The sequence below is a fragment of the Andrographis paniculata genome, unplaced genomic scaffold, assembly GCF_009805555.1.
Source record: "Andrographis paniculata isolate CXL003 unplaced genomic scaffold, ASM980555v1 Contig51END, whole genome shotgun sequence".
In the NCBI taxonomy this organism is placed as follows: Eukaryota; Viridiplantae; Streptophyta; class Magnoliopsida; order Lamiales; family Acanthaceae; genus Andrographis; species Andrographis paniculata.
This window is the reverse complement of record NW_026137586.1, coordinates 1220649-1236480: the sequence shown is the minus strand read 5'-3', so window position 1 is coordinate 1236480 and position 15832 is coordinate 1220649. Positions and strand designations below refer to the sequence as shown.

General features: G+C 34.9%; 3 protein-coding genes across 7 annotated transcripts; 1 reads left to right on the top strand and 2 right to left on the bottom strand.

The window, feature by feature from the left end:
- The first annotated feature begins 1474 nt into the window (after positions 1 to 1474).
- On the top strand, positions 1475 to 4319 carry LOC127253780 (elongation factor 1-alpha-like). Its single transcript, XM_051278547.1, has 3 exons — positions 1475 to 1539; positions 2181 to 2657; positions 3432 to 4319. Exons 2-3 carry the CDS (start codon positions 2196 to 2198, stop codon positions 4317 to 4319), a joined length of 1350 nt encoding a protein of 449 aa, XP_051134504.1. The 5' UTR covers positions 1475 to 1539; positions 2181 to 2195.
- A 1054-nt stretch (positions 4320 to 5373) lies between these two features.
- LOC127253733 (putative late blight resistance protein homolog R1C-3) lies at positions 5374 to 9064 on the bottom strand. Of its 2 annotated transcripts, none has more exons than XM_051278470.1 (2): positions 6762 to 9064; positions 5374 to 6677 (listed from the first exon to the last, which is right to left on the bottom strand). In XM_051278470.1, exons 1-2 carry the CDS (start codon positions 7650 to 7652, stop codon positions 5475 to 5477), a joined length of 2094 nt encoding a protein of 697 aa, XP_051134427.1. In that variant the 5' UTR covers positions 7653 to 9064; the 3' UTR covers positions 5374 to 5474. The 2 variants fall into 2 exon arrangements, with proteins under 2 accessions (XP_051134427.1, XP_051134428.1); XM_051278471.1 differs by having other exon boundaries at positions 5374 to 7201; positions 7604 to 9063.
- A 779-nt stretch (positions 9065 to 9843) lies between these two features.
- Positions 9844 to 14292, bottom strand: LOC127253687 (septin and tuftelin-interacting protein 1 homolog 1). 4 transcript variants are annotated; one of them, XR_007839305.1, is made up of 4 exons: positions 14116 to 14292; positions 11120 to 13761; positions 10216 to 10268; positions 9844 to 10126 (listed from the first exon to the last, which is right to left on the bottom strand). XR_007839305.1 is itself a non-coding variant. In XM_051278396.1 (3 exons), exon 2 carries the CDS (start codon positions 13734 to 13736, stop codon positions 11151 to 11153), a length of 2586 nt encoding a protein of 861 aa, XP_051134353.1. In that variant the 5' UTR covers positions 13737 to 13761; positions 14116 to 14292; the 3' UTR covers positions 9844 to 10268; positions 11120 to 11150. The 4 variants fall into 4 exon arrangements, 2 of the variants coding, with proteins under 2 accessions (XP_051134353.1, XP_051134355.1); XR_007839306.1 differs by having other exon boundaries at positions 9844 to 10094; XM_051278396.1 differs by having other exon boundaries at positions 9844 to 10268.
- Between the last annotated feature and the right edge of the window lie 1540 nt (positions 14293 to 15832).

The following is a 15832-nucleotide window of genomic DNA, read 5'->3' as shown; positions in this document are numbered from 1 at the left end:
CATTCTAACTACTAAGATAATTGGAAATTTTCATAATTATGAATTCACTATTAATTAATCCCTCTGACGAAATTTTAAAATAATAGGAGATTTTAATGTCATTTTTATAAATCAATCACACGTGGATTTATGCTATTTTATCTCTTTTTTAATAAAACATAAATATCACATTAAAATATTATTTAAATTTAATTTAAATTCAAATACGAACCAAACAAACTCTTATACTTTAGGATGCCTTTAGTGACATGATTATTATTTTAATTATTTTTTTACTTAAAATAATTAATGTTCGAGGATAAATTAAAATTAACAATATTATAAATTTAATCTATATTTTTGCTCAATGACCGTTTGACCATTTTATCTATCCCCTCCATCCCAAACACTGTGCAACATTTGTGTTTGGCACGAGAATTTAGGTGGAGAGTATTAAGTATAGTAATTTGAGATAATTTGTATATTAAGTGATGTGATTGGAGAGAAAAATGATTATTTTTTTTTTTATTTGAGTGATGTGATGGGATAAAGTGAAGTGTATATTAATATACACATATAAATATTACTCCCTCCGTCCACAAGAAAAGTATACAATTACTTTTGGCGCGGTATTTAAGAAATAATAGTATTTTAAGTATAGTGAGTAGTTAAAAGTAGTGTAATGACATTTTTGCCCTTGCTTTTTGGTGTAAAAGTAATGATGTGATGTAAATTAGGGGTATTTGTGGAAAAAAGTAAGGTATTTAATGAAATGTTTACTTTGTAATTGGACGTCCCAAAATAGAAACATGTATACTTTCTAGCTAGCTGGACGAATGGAGTATTAATTATTTCTAAATTTAAAAATATTGCAGTGAGTTTTGGATAAACAAAAAATGAAAAATTGCATGGTGTTTCGGACGGATGGAGTATTATAGATTAAGGGTATTTTTGAACATGTACATTTATCTTTTTATTCAATAAATTGAATATGAATTTATCGCTAACAAATTGTGTAGATTAAGTCGACGAATGCAATTAATCTGCTTTAATTTGTTGTAGTGAAAAGGTAAACACTAATATATGTTTAGAATAAATAAATAAATATAATTTAAATTATTTTAAATTAATCCAAATATATTATTTAAATGTAAAGAAAAAAAAATAATTAAAATTTATAGAATGAGAAAAACAAACTAACATTATTATAAGGAAAAGATGAATTTTATTTAGTATTAAAAATTATGAATCTTATTAAATTTAATATTATGCAATTAATTATAAGCCATAAAATTAATAATTATTTAGAAAAATTATAAATTTAGTGCATATCTTATAAATAAATAAAAGAAAATAATAGAGTCATTGGATTGCTCTAGAAATTATTCGAGGGTATTTTCGTAAATTGAGTGTAACCAGGAAAGCCCTACCACTGACTGCATGGCTCATCGTCTATATAAGAGTAGAAGCACGGCTGTTGCCCTCCCTCTGTTCTACGGCTTCTCTTGCTCTCTGCGGCGGCTTTGCTATCTGATTTCTCGATATTTTTACGTTTGGAAGGTTCGATTTGCTTTGTTTTTCTCTGTTTGTTATTTATTTGATGTTATTTAATTTAGGTATGTGTTTGTTGGTTTGATTTGATGCTGTGATGATCGGAAAATGATTTAGGATTATTGAAATATACAGTTGATTTGAGATGTGTTTTTAATGTGTTTGTTCGTAATCGTTTGTAAATCGGATGAAACTGGCGATGTTGTAGGAGTTTAAAGCTGAAATTCACCACCGATTGTAGGTTTTCTAGTCGGATCATTGTTGGTTCGGTATTCAGTTCGTGTTTTTGCAATTTTAGGTTATGTTAATGGATGATTTTGCGATTTGTAGTGTGCATCTTCGGCTGGATCGTTCAATTCACTGCACATATCGATTGAAAATTTTGTTATAAATTAGTAAGATCATTCTAGATTCTTCCGCGTGAAGATGATTTGTTTCACAGTACATTTCATGGATTTTATTCTTCGTGTTCGTCACTGGTGCTTTTAAATTCAATTTTTGCGATGTATGTATGTAATATGTTCAATCCACTTTGTATTCGAAGAAGTTTCATTCTCCTTAGTGTTTATGTAATGTTGCTTTACATATACATATTTATATATCTAAATTCTAAACAGAGTTTTTGTATTAACTATATTGTGATTCTGCAGATTTAGGACTTTGTAATGGGCAAAGAGAAGAGTCACATCAACATTGTGGTCATTGGCCATGTCGACTCTGGAAAGTCGACAACAACAGGGCACCTGATATACAAGCTAGGCGGCATCGACAAGCGTGTGATAGAAAGGTTCGAGAAAGAGGCAGCAGAGATGAACAAGAGATCATTCAAGTATGCGTGGGTGCTCGACAAGCTCAAAGCCGAGCGCGAGCGCGGAATCACCATTGATATCGCCTTGTGGAAGTTCGAGACCACGAAATACTACTGCACTGTCATCGACGCTCCCGGACACAGAGACTTCATCAAAAACATGATCACCGGAACCTCACAGGCCGACTGCGCCGTCCTCATCATCGACTCCACCACCGGCGGCTTCGAAGCCGGAATCTCCAAGGACGGCCAGACACGTGAACATGCTCTGCTCGCTTTCACCCTCGGCGTCAAGCAAATGATCTGCTGCTGCAACAAGGTCAGTTTTAAATTTTAATCAATTAAATTCACTCAATTTTTGTCATTTTTCAATTCAAACCCTACCATTTATTTGGAATCAAATTCAATTATAATTATTTGAATATTAAATCAGAATTGCCTTTAATAAATCTTTTTGGGTCGGATCGGATCAGGGTTTATTAATAGACCCTGACCGACCTGGATCCCGTTTCCATGCCCGATTAATTAAAATTTTTTATTGGTTTTATTACGGTCATTTTGTATGGCAATTAACCACTTAAAATGTGGTTAATGGGTACTTTTGATTTTTAGATAATGAATGAACAAAACACAAATACATTTTAGTGATTCCATGATATGAAAATGGTTGAGATATAATTATCATAATTATATTATTATTATTATTATTAGTGGTAGTGGCAGAAATATTGGTGAATATTTTATATTTATTGTATATAAATTTTAAATTTTTTGAATTTGGGGATATCCAACGGATCTGATGGATACATCACGGACAGTGTCTTAGTACATTAGGGTTTTGAATTTAGAAATATACATATGAGATTAGGTAAATTTGGTCCAATCAAAGTGTAAAATTTTTTGAATTTTGCAAGTTTAGCGGATCCAGCGGATCTAATGGGTAGATTAAGGGTAGTATCCGAGTACAATAGGTCTTGGGTCCATTATTATACATGTGAGTAGGATCATAGGTCCCTATACCCGACCCATACACTGCCCATTGTCATCTCTCATTTTTCATAAATTCTGCTCACAAATCAATCCAATTTTGCAGATGGACGCCACCACGCCAAAATACTCCAAAGCAAGGTACGATGAAATTGTGAAGGAAGTCTCTTCCTACCTCAAAAAGGTCGGATACAACCCCGAAAAGATCCCCTTCGTCCCAATCTCCGGCTTTGAAGGCGACAACATGATCGAAAGATCGACAAACCTCGACTGGTACAAGGGCCCGACGCTCCTTGAAGCTCTCGACCAAATCCAAGAGCCGAAAAGGCCATCCGACAAGCCCCTCCGCCTCCCCCTCCAAGACGTCTACAAAATCGGCGGCATCGGCACCGTCCCTGTCGGCCGTGTCGAAACAGGGACACTAAAACCCGGCATGGTCGTCACCTTCGGCCCGACCGGCCTAACCACCGAAGTAAAATCCGTGGAGATGCACCACGAGGCGCTCCAAGAAGCTCTCCCCGGCGACAACGTCGGATTCAACGTGAAAAACGTCGCGGTGAAGGATCTCAAGCGCGGCTATGTTGCATCAAACTCGAAGGATGATCCGGCCAAGGAGGCTGCGAACTTTACGTCGCAAGTGATCATCATGAACCACCCTGGGCAGATTGGGAACGGCTACGCGCCGGTGCTCGACTGCCACACGTCCCACATTGCTGTGAAGTTTGCGGAGCTGGTGACGAAGATCGACCGGAGGTCTGGGAAGGAGCTGGAGAAGGGGCCTAAGTTCTTGAAGAATGGTGATGCAGGGTACATTAAGATGGTTCCGACGAAGCCGATGGTGGTGGAGACGTTCTCCGAGTACCCGCCACTCGGCAGGTTCGCCGTCAGGGACATGCGGCAGACGGTGGCCGTCGGAGTTATTAAGAGTGTGGAGAAGAAGGAGCCCACCGGAGCTAAGGTGACGAAGGCAGCCGCCAAGAAGAGTGGCAAGTGATTTGAGGTTGGTTTGGCTGACTGATCTCACCGATTGATTAATTGCCTTTTTTTTTGTTTTTTTTTTTGTTTGTGTTGAGTTGAGTTTTTCAGCCGTTGTCTGTGGTGGCGGCGCTGGTGGCGCTCCGGCGGAAGGACAGACGGCGGCGGGAGTCGTATTCGGTTTGAGGTTTAGTTTTTATTTAGTTATGTTTTTTTTTTTTTCTGTTCTCAGCAACTTTGGATTCGGGTTATTTAATTGATTAAAATTAGGTTTTGCTTATGTATATGTTTTTGCATTATTTATTTATAATATTATCTTTTGAAAATGTTACACTCGTCTGTCTCATATAATATAATTATTTATTAAAATTAAAATAACTAAATAGTTTAATTAAAATTTAAAATAAGATTAAAATATATAATTATATTTTTAAAAAAAGAAAATGATAAATTATGTGGAACGGAGTTAGTATTAAATTTTAAATTTATTTTTGCTAATTCATCATAAATGAAATTTTTGAAAATTTTAATGTGAAAAAAAAAAAAAAAAAAAAAGAAAACTCCTATTTGATATGATTAAAGAAGCGGAAATAGTGCAAAACATTAAAAAAAATTAATACGACTAAACAAAGCATAAAACTTTCATGTGTAAAGAATATATATATATATATAACGTTTTTATTTTAAAAAAAAAAAATCACCAAATTCATGTATATATATATATTATATACAAAAAGTGTATATCTATTATTATGTTTCTTTTACCTAAATTTTCTCAAAAATTTTAGTATTTGGACTACACACCCTAAGTTCTTCCTCACATCACCAACTACGACTTTAATTCAAGTTTATTATTTTCAAAACCTAAATCAAAATCTTTAAAGAAACATAGGCATATTATGCAGTGGTTGAAAAGCAAAAAAAATGAACAACAAAAAATCATGCTCCCAAATATCCCCAGTGCAGTAAATACAATTAATTGCCAAATTCATTGAAAAAAACACACAATTTAGGAGGTGAAAAACACCCAAGAAAATAAACAGTATGCAAATAATCCTTTCAGAAAATCAGACTTGAAAAATAAGTAATTTGAAGGCAGAAAAGAGAGAACAAAATACTGCAAGTACTAAAATAGCTTAAAAGAATTAGACAATGGTTCCTCAGATGTTACCTCTCATTCTGACTCGTCTTCATGTTCGATCTCTTCATCTTCATCGTCATCGTCAGATTCGTTGTCACTGATTTCCCGTGACAAGTAATCACTGATGGTTAACCAAGAGCTCCAAAAGTCTCCAACGAGAATCTCAAGGGTCTCATTATCCACGCTCTGTTGTTCCTGCCATACAAGATTGGCCGAATTGACGAGAGATCTGCTGCAATAAAACAATTTAATCGTACGTAATGTTGGGATATCACCAATGCCCGAAGGAATTTCTTCCAACGACTTCAAATATTGAAGTTCAAGCTGCTCAAGAACAGGGAAGTGGCTTTGATCAGCTCCCCATCGCACCAGCTCACATGTACCGATGATCAATTCTTTCAATCGGAGAAACTCCCCCTCCACCGGATTCCATTCCGACCCTTCAGTCGCGCCCCACAATTCAAGTTTCTCAAGATTCGGCAACGAGCCAATTACTGACATACCACTCCAAGGAATTCTAAACATGCACGACTTCAGAGACAACTTTTTAAGAGAACTAGGGAATGCAATGTTATCCCGAGCAAATTTAACATTTAGCGACTCAAGTTTCTGGAGTTGGATAAGATTACCAAGAGAATGTTCCGGAGATTCGATCTTAGAACCGTGGGTGATTTCCAGTCTCCTTATATTCGGAATTCTGTCCAAGACATCCTTTGTGCACTTGAAGTTTTCTATTCCAGAAAAGGTCTGCAGCTGTTCGAGAACAACGAACTCTTCACCCTTGACACCAGTCGCCACAGGATCAGACAGAGTAGCCGGAAGCGACGTGATTTCAAAATGCCTAAGCTGCGGCATTTCCCAGATTTCAGCCGGCAAAACTATCGGATAAGACGTCAAAACCACAACAATTTTTAAGGTCTGAAGATTCCAGAGCAACTGCAAGGTTGGCAATACAGACTTCACATTAAAAATGTAATGAACAGAAACATATCGCGCTTGAGTAGGATGAACAAATGGTAATAGATCATAGTCACCATTCATTATACCTACCAACCATGACCTTGTAACATGCGAATACATCTTTCTGCAAGCACCACAAATGGCCGGAGGATTAATTAGTGATGACAACGAAGGGTAGACAAGGGCAAATCCCGGTAAATGTATCGCCCCTTCATAAGAGGGTTCGCCATCACAAAGAAAGCACACTTCTCTACCCACATATTTTGCGTCTTGCACCTTTGGGGATTGAAAAAAACCTTCCTTGTCAAATTCTTTAAGGCATAAATCTCGTAACAGATCATGAATACCACACATGTCTACCTCGCCACTGGTTGTCAGTTTGTGGATAAAAATTAGATTCCTTGCAATGAGATCTTTGATGACTTCCATAGCAATGTCCTCCAAACTTTTCTCGCCCACAGTTTTTAACAGTCCATTAGCAATCCATCTGTGAATTAGTTCGGTAACAACAATTTTACGGTCTTCAGGATAAGAGCCGACAAAGAGGAAACAGGGTTTCAGATGAAGTGGCAAGTTGTTATAACTTAAAGATAATATCTTCAAGCAATGTTCATTGTATCCTGAATTACCAAAGGAGCTTACATTTTCAGCAACGGATTCCCAATATTCTCTAGACATGTCGGATCTTGAAAGTAGGCCGCCAATTACAATGATTTCTAAGGGAAGTCCTGTACAGCTTTCCACAATCTTTCTTCCGTACTTCTCCAATTCTGGAAACGGGCAATCTTCTTGCGCAAATACTGTCTGACAAAATAAGTTCCAACTTTTATTCTCGTCTAAAAATGTCATCAAATAAGGATTACGACAGCCCAGAGAAACAGCTACAGGCGAGAGCCTAGAAGTCAATAAAACCCGACTTCTATTACCATTGTCAGGAAAGAACATCTTTAAATCATCCCAAGCTTGTACAGTCCACACATCATCCATAACAATCAAGTATCGTCTACCAAATAATTCTTTGTACAAAGATTCCCCCAACCTATCCACATTTCCATCATGTGGTCTAACTATCCCATCATTTAAAAGACCAGCTAGGATGTCCTGGACATTGTACTCTTGCGATATTGTAAGCCAAATACGTCTATCAAAGTGATCGGCAATATATTGATTATCAAAAACAGCTTTAGCTAAAGTAGTCTTACCGATCCCCCCCCATCCCAACAATAGGGATGATTTGGAGCATGGGTTCATCTCTAGTCAGAACATCCAGAATCGCGACCACATGTGCATCAAATCCCACGATATTCTTCTTGCCATGGGATGCATTTGTCGATGAAGTTTGCCCACGCGCGGGCTGTTTTCCAGTTTGACCATCTACCAATACCTCTTCTTCCACTAACAATTCTTTCTTGATGGAGTCAATCTTTTGGATCACTCCCTCAATATCTTCGTTGAACGATGAAAGGCCTTGAAACAACTTCTACTCCCTCAGATCGAAGCTGAAGTTGATTCACCACATGTAAGTCAAACATCTCCTCGGCTTCAAACGCAATCTTAGATATTTGCCTCCACAAACTATCTATTCTCTGCCCTTCTCTTCCTGAATGAACTTCAACAAATTCCAACAAAAATTTTACACTTCTCTGGAATGTTTCGACCTGTCTTACATCCACATGAAGACGCCGAAGCTGGGAGCGACAAAGAACGTTGTCAAGGACATGTGTAAGAGAAACCAAAGATGCATAAGCAGCAACAGCCATCTCCTCAAGGTATTCTGAAATCTGAACTCCTACAGCCAAATACAAAACAAGCAATGCAATCTGCAGGTACTATGATTTTGTTTTGCACAACAATGGAAGAACCACTAGCTGATTTGTTATTCGATATATAGATTAATACTAAGACCACTATAAAGATCAACAAACATATGACGAAAACAAAGTGAAATACTTTCTAAAATGCCCTCATTTTATATAATAATTAGCCAATATAATATTATATTCATTAATTTAGATTGGATGGATGGAGGATTGGTTAGCAATAATGTGAATGGCAGAAAAGCAGAAGACTCCACTACATAGGAAAGCATACTCGTAATATTCTATTTGAGCAATTATGCTAAGGGTTAAAGCAACTCTGATTTCGACATCAAACTCACTCATCGAGATCTATGCTAATTAAAAATATGCAAACAACTTTGTTTATATATCAAGTGGCAGTACTGTGTGATTATTTAACAACAAAAAAAAAACTCAGCCTTAATTTTGATCTGCGACAATGGATTCGATGCATAAATCGAAAAACAAACAGCCAAATGAAAGAGGAGAATCCTTAATCAGTTTACTCGACAACGAATAAAGCATATTCCAACCAATTACTCGATAATCGAACCAGGCTCCATTTGCATTAATCAGTACGAAGAAATTAAAGTAACAAAAAACAAAAATCGATCAATCGCATAAGAAACACGAAATGATTAGAATGAATTGTAGCAATTGAACCGCGAAAGGCGGCCTGGGAGAACACTCTGGCTCATCCGCTTCAGGATTCTGAACCATTTTCCGGTGCCGTTGATTAAAGTTCCTGAAGATGACTGGCAAAAACTGATTCAATATTTGCAGTGGTCTGTTGCATTATTGCATAAACACACCCTTAATTTTTATTTTTTTTTATTTATTTTTTTTTTGTATGATGTTATACATATTAACCGTATTTTTATTTTTATTTTTTGAATTATTTATTTATAATATTATTTTATTAAAATGTTGTATTAAATTTTTGTTTATTTTTGCAAATTTTTTTTTAAAATGTAAATAATATAATCTAGTCTCTCTAGTGTCAATTATTGTAGATAATTTAATAAAAATTAAAAAATGTAAATTATAAAATTTAAATATTATTAAAATTATAATTATTTTTAAAAAAAAATGAATAGATTATATGAGACAAGTGGTCACTTTAATGAGTAATATTTTATGTGATTTTATAAATATATATATATATTATTCAAAGATATATTTTATATAATTATTTGTACTATTATGTTTGATATGAATAACTGTTGGTAATATAAAAAGAAAAGATATTTTATATTAAATTATTGACTTATGAATGTATAATATATATTTATTGTCTTTTTTTAAAAAGTATTTATGAAAATTTACTTTATTGAAAAATGCTGACTGAATTCACATCCAGCCCAACTTCCAACCACAAATCAAACACGCCCTTATATTGACGTATAATACTTCTCCTTCTCCGTCTCATTGAAATATTATTATTTTCTATTTTTGTCTATTTTTAAAACAACATTACCATTTCATAATTTAATAATTGTACTACATATACTACATACCTAACATAATAAATTAAATAGACTTTCAATACGTGAAGGAGTATGATGCTTATATTTTTTCTCTATTAAAAATTTTTATGGTGAGAATTTTTGTGATAATTCTTACAAGAGGTCTAAAGATTCTTTCAAAACTGTGCCATGTTTCATGTCATCAACACACACACTTTCATATGATACACAAATATAATGGAAAATTAATTGCACTTTTACTATCTTAGAATTGGCAATAAACATTACACTTTCTTGCTGCTCGTACCAACGCCCAGCCGACGCTTTCCTTGTTGGGAAAGTCCCGATTGCTTTGCCTAATAGCTAGCAAGTTCATTGCACTTCAGGTACTGTACATTAACATCGATCAACGGCGTATTACCTTGCAGTAAATGATATTATAATGAACAAAAACCCGATGATGATGATGATTGCAGCTTTCCAAATAATCGAGAGAAATGTCGTGCTTACACTAAATCAGCATCAGTGAAAATTACTGGGAGAGAAGCCATCGGTACCTAAATCTGCATTGCAAGGAAATAATAAGAAGAGAAAACTCATCAATCCCATCAAGAATTGATGGAGCGAGCGCATATTTTATACATTTTGATGACTCTATACCCCACATTAGGTGAAACATAACGAATGACACGAAGCGGTATTCGTTCATGTTTTAGCGCATAAAGGGACTGGTTACGGTGTTGATTGGAACAAATCAAATAAAAAAAAATAACATATAACATATGATTTCAAAAAACATGTTCATATCTATAGTGTATTGTGCGGAATTGTCAATGTGTCTGTTAGTTCATATGCTATATTTTATAATATTAATATGAATTATGCGTTATCTCTACTATCATATTATATATATTGTATAGACTATTGTCATGTATTTTTAATTCATGGGTTGTATGGTCTATTATCATAAATTGTTAACTATGTGTCGGATACTATCATATCATCTTATTGTGTAGACTATTGTCGCATATTGATAGTTTATGTATTTTGTACTTGTGTTGTCTATTACCATATCATATGTTGCGTAAAACTATTGTCATATGTTAGTGTAAACTATTGTTATATGGCTGTGTAGACTATTACTACCCATGTGCTATATATGTATTATATTAACATAAATTACACGTTATCTATTATCTATCATAATGTAATCGTAACGTCAGCACATAAAATTCACTACCATATATGCAGCCTAATTAGATGGACTAACAACTCAGCAGCTAATCAAAGGAGTTAATTAAATCATTCGACACCTAGTTACCATCGAAATTCCATAAGTTAAAACAACCATATAAGCATATAACAATAGAGGCAAGACATAATCAGGTCATCTAAAAAGGTCGAAAATAGGAACCTGTTAATCCGCGTGACGCAAGATTTGCTCATCATCGCTTCATCCTAGAAAGATTATGCAACTCCAGCAGCTGTTCGAGGGATACGAGAGTCCATCTGTCCTCCGTTTGTGCCAACACCTTTTGATTGAGAGAATCAATAATAATGCTAATATTTCCAAATCCGTATATTTGATGCCCGTCGTGTGTTCTTCCAGGTTTAGGCCGAAACAGCAGACCGTTGTGCTGCGCATGAATTTCAATAACTTCTTTCAAGCTCATTTCGGCCGCACTTCCGAGTTTCTCCGCTTGAATTCCATTATCAATACCAGGAGAGGCCCGTTGCTGAGCTTGAGCGGCTGCTTTCTTCTGATTCTCAAACTGTCTTTGTTCATGCGCCTTGAGGTAACTAATATTCTCTTTCAACCCTGGGGGGGCCACCTCCAAGCCTTCGACAGCCTGGTTCATCATGTCGAGGCCAACATTCAGCCTATATCGAACATGCTCATTAGCCTGAAGTTCCTGGGGGAGAAGTTCTTTCCAGCCAAGGTACCAATTAGTGACTTCCTCAAAATTAGGTTTCGAACATAACCAATGGTACAAGACTTCTTGCCACTTATCGAAGAAAACATCCATTAACTGCAGCATATGATGAGTAGGAATAGCGTTTGCCCATGCCATTACCCAATTGAATTGGTCGAGATTCTGATTGGCAGGATTTATCTGCAGTTCGCGCATCACCCCCAACAGTTTTGGTATTATGTACCTTACCATTAGTAGCTCCCAGCTCGCTGCGTCGAAAACCTTCATCCATGGAGACAACATGTAATGTGCAGACATGTCATTAGGCTGCCAAGCATGAAGAACACTGGCTAATCTCGTTCGAATAGTGTGGTAGCAATGCTCTAACTTGTTTCCCAACAATGGTAGCCATGGATGAATCCAGTGATGAATAGGAATTCTTTCTCTACGAGGATCCCAAGAATCGACAGCAGCTGTTATTTTCGGCATAACTATATTAGTCAGTATGGTCTGTAGGACAGGGGACGGCAAAAGGTCTTTCCAATCTTCCAAAAACCTAATCATGGGCTCAGAATCCCGAGCTTCCCAAGAGTTGGTGCCAGATATTCTCACTGCCGGGAGCACTACTTCCATAAGCAGCTGCACGTATGGCGAGACTGCATCGGAGAAACTAAATGATTCTTTCTCTTGTAACAGCTTCTTCCACTGGGATATAGACTCCATTCCATGGGTGGGATTCTGAAGAGGGTCCCATCCCTGAAATATTCTTATGAATAATGGCAGGGCGTATGAACACGCAATGCACGATAAGTTGCGCAACGTATATGTGTCATAAAATCTTGTCTGCAAATCCCCGAATGATGCTGCAAGATAGTCTAGTGTCAATGTTCCTGAAGAGTCTTTTTGGGCTATTTGGTCAAGCACATTCATTACTTCTCTCATGTTTTCGAGCTGCAACTTCTGCTCGTTGGCCACATTTTGCAGCTTCTTCATTTCATCCTGTAAAGCAACCACTTTCTCTCTCTCGTTTCTCAACTCCTTATCCAACTTCTGTATGTCAAGCTCAGCCACATCAACTGTCAACTTAATATTGTGCTGAAGTTCCGGCATAGGAACATCTTGTTCTCTGGCTTTTTCTTCAGCATTCAAGTTCTCTAAATTTACCAGTATCCGGGGCTGTGGTCCTCTCATGTCGAATACCTTCTGAACAACTTCAAAACCTTGTTCTTGCTTCTGAGCCAGCAACTCTTCCGCTGTCACATAAGCCTTCTTCTTTGAAGCTTTCTTTGACCAAAGCTTCTCTTTCGAGCGACTGCTCACAGCATAGCTTGGCAGGGGCAAGGACTTCTCAACTGATTCCTGCAATGGCGGAACAACAGTAACTTCTTTAAAGTCTTTGAAACCCATTCCCATGTTTTTCGGGCGCATCTTTGCCTCAATAGGAGCCATAATACCCTGCTGATTTTTCCCGAGGCCACCTCCTTTGTAGCCCATCTTTTCAAGCAACTTCATTCCGATACCTTTTGTATGCTTCTCAAACTCACCAACACCATTTTGATTCGAATCTCTCTCAGCAGCAGCTTGAAACGGCTTTTTTTTGGCCTGTATGGACTTCTCTTTTTCCCTTTCTCGTCGCAATCTGGCACCTTCCTCGATCTTCTTCCCAAAAGCAGAAGGCAAGAAACTTTCATCTTCATCAGGTAAAGATTTTGATTCGATACCAGCATTGGATGAGGTAGCCCCATATCCAATTCCCGCCGAAGCTCCAACGCCTAAACCAGCAGGTTTGGAGGTATCTTCATCTTCTGCTTCATCCTCATTGGACTTATGATCGATCTCCCGATTTGGCAAAACAGAACCAGTCGAAATAAAACTGACTGGCTTGGTATAGTCAATTATCTTCTTCCCAGCATCTTTTCTTCTCTTCTTCTTCGAGCCCAGCCCACCATATGAGTCCGAGTCGCTGTCGCCCTCGGCGAACACACCATAAAGAACATCATCTTTGGTCTGGGGAGCACGTTTCTGCCTGAGCTTACCATAAAACTCACCACCAATCCACTCACCATATTCATAGTCATTATCCATATCAAACCTTTCCATCTCTTGATAATCGTTCATCTTCAGATACTTCTCTTTTCTTAGCCTAAAAAATAAAAACGAAAATTTTTCACGACTTTGTAAACCAAATTGAAACAGACAACGTCGCCACAATAAAATATAGGACAAATTACATCTCCAGATTAGAGAATTTTATAATTCCTAAATACCGACCGTAACTAGGGATTCAAGGGGCAAATTCAAAAAGCGATTGTGAATAGATTCAGCCTTCTAAAAAACAAACAGAAAAACAACTAAATTAAAGTTTCAGCAATTTTGAAACGCAACGAACTCGTCTGTTGGATCGATGAAGCAGATATTGTGCAAAATAGCAAACCAAAGCAGAAGAAAACAGCTACGGGATAATTCGAAAATAGAAAAAAGGCAAAGAGAAAGTTACCGACGATCGAGAACAAGACGGTGAGGCCGCGGATACGGCGGCGGCGACGGCGACGACGGCGGTAGGAGATGCGTTGTAAACCCTAACGACGAGAAGAGACAGAATAGCGCATCCAATTTTTATTCCACAAGGAAACCGTGGGATCTAAATTTGAGTGTGACGGCTGTTCGGTTTATTTTGGTTTATGTACATTGTTTTTTTTGTTTGGATTGATTTATATATTATTAGATTTATTATACTTAAGATTTTGAATTTATATCTTATGCTTATGTTCGGTGAAATTATATTTAAGACATCCAATAAAAATTATATAAATTTAAAATAAAATAAATCTAATCATATATATAGAAATATATACGATTAAATTTATTATATCTTTTTTGTTTCGATGCAAGTTTGTTGTTTATTTTTTGGACGTAATTTTTTAATATTAGTGTTATAATGGGTTGTAGTGACAATGACGAAAATGTTATTGTGTAATATAAAAGTAATGACATTTGTGTAATACAGTGTGTAAGATGGAAGAATATTTATTATGTTAAATATATAATTTAAATATATAATATTTAAAATTATTTAATTTTTATTTTATCTAAATAATTTATAATATATAATATTATTTCTTTTAAATTTCAAAAATGAAATTTAAAAGTAGCATTGGTATTTATTAAAAAAAAAATATGTATATATTTATTTGTAGAATTTTGAGTCCTTTTTTAAATTTTATTATTTTAAAATTCATACTCATTTTTTTAATCAAACATAATTTTTATGAGATTTTAAAATTCAAATATCATGAAATCTAATCCTTTGAACAAAACAACCATGAGATTTAGGACATTTCATTCTAATTTTAATATTGGATGTTTGTAATTTGCGTTCTATTCAATTTTGAATTTATATGTTTTGAGTATAATCAAATTTAAATTTAAAATATTACCTTTAAATATTTTAAATAAAATTAATATTACTATAATGTATTTGCTCCGTCCCATTTTAACTAATTTTTTTTTTTCATTTTATCGGTCTTATTTTACTTTACATAGAGCATTTGGTTAGCGATATAAAAATTTAGAATATGTATTTAAATCTTTTTAATATTATATTTCAATAAAATATATATATATATATAATAGGGATATTATTGTATATAAAATAAAATTTTATATAAACAAAATTTTATTTATTTTTAATTAACATAAACTGATTTATATAAAATTGGTTAATTATAAATAAATAAAATTATTTTTATTTAATTTATTATATAAAATTTTATTCTCTATAAATTGATATTTATAGTAGATATTTTATTGAGATATAGATTATAAAATATTTAAAATACATATTTTAAATTTTTTATTATATATATTAATTTTTAATTTAAAAATATCAATATCATTACTCAAATAAAAATAAAAATTAAATAAACTAATATTCCCTCGTCCCTTAATCATCTATCCATTTTCCTATTTTGGTGAGTCTATGTAAAAAAGTATTCATTTCTTTTAATAACTGTATTTTCTACTGACATTAAAAATGCTTACAATGTACAATATATTATATTATACAAATATCATTACTTTTGTATGACACGATACTAATAAAATTATTTTAGTTTTTTTATTTTATTTATATCACACTCCAATATAATATTAATATTTCTAAAATTTCGTGAAAAAAATAAACAGATATATAGATAAGAGAACAGTGCGACTAT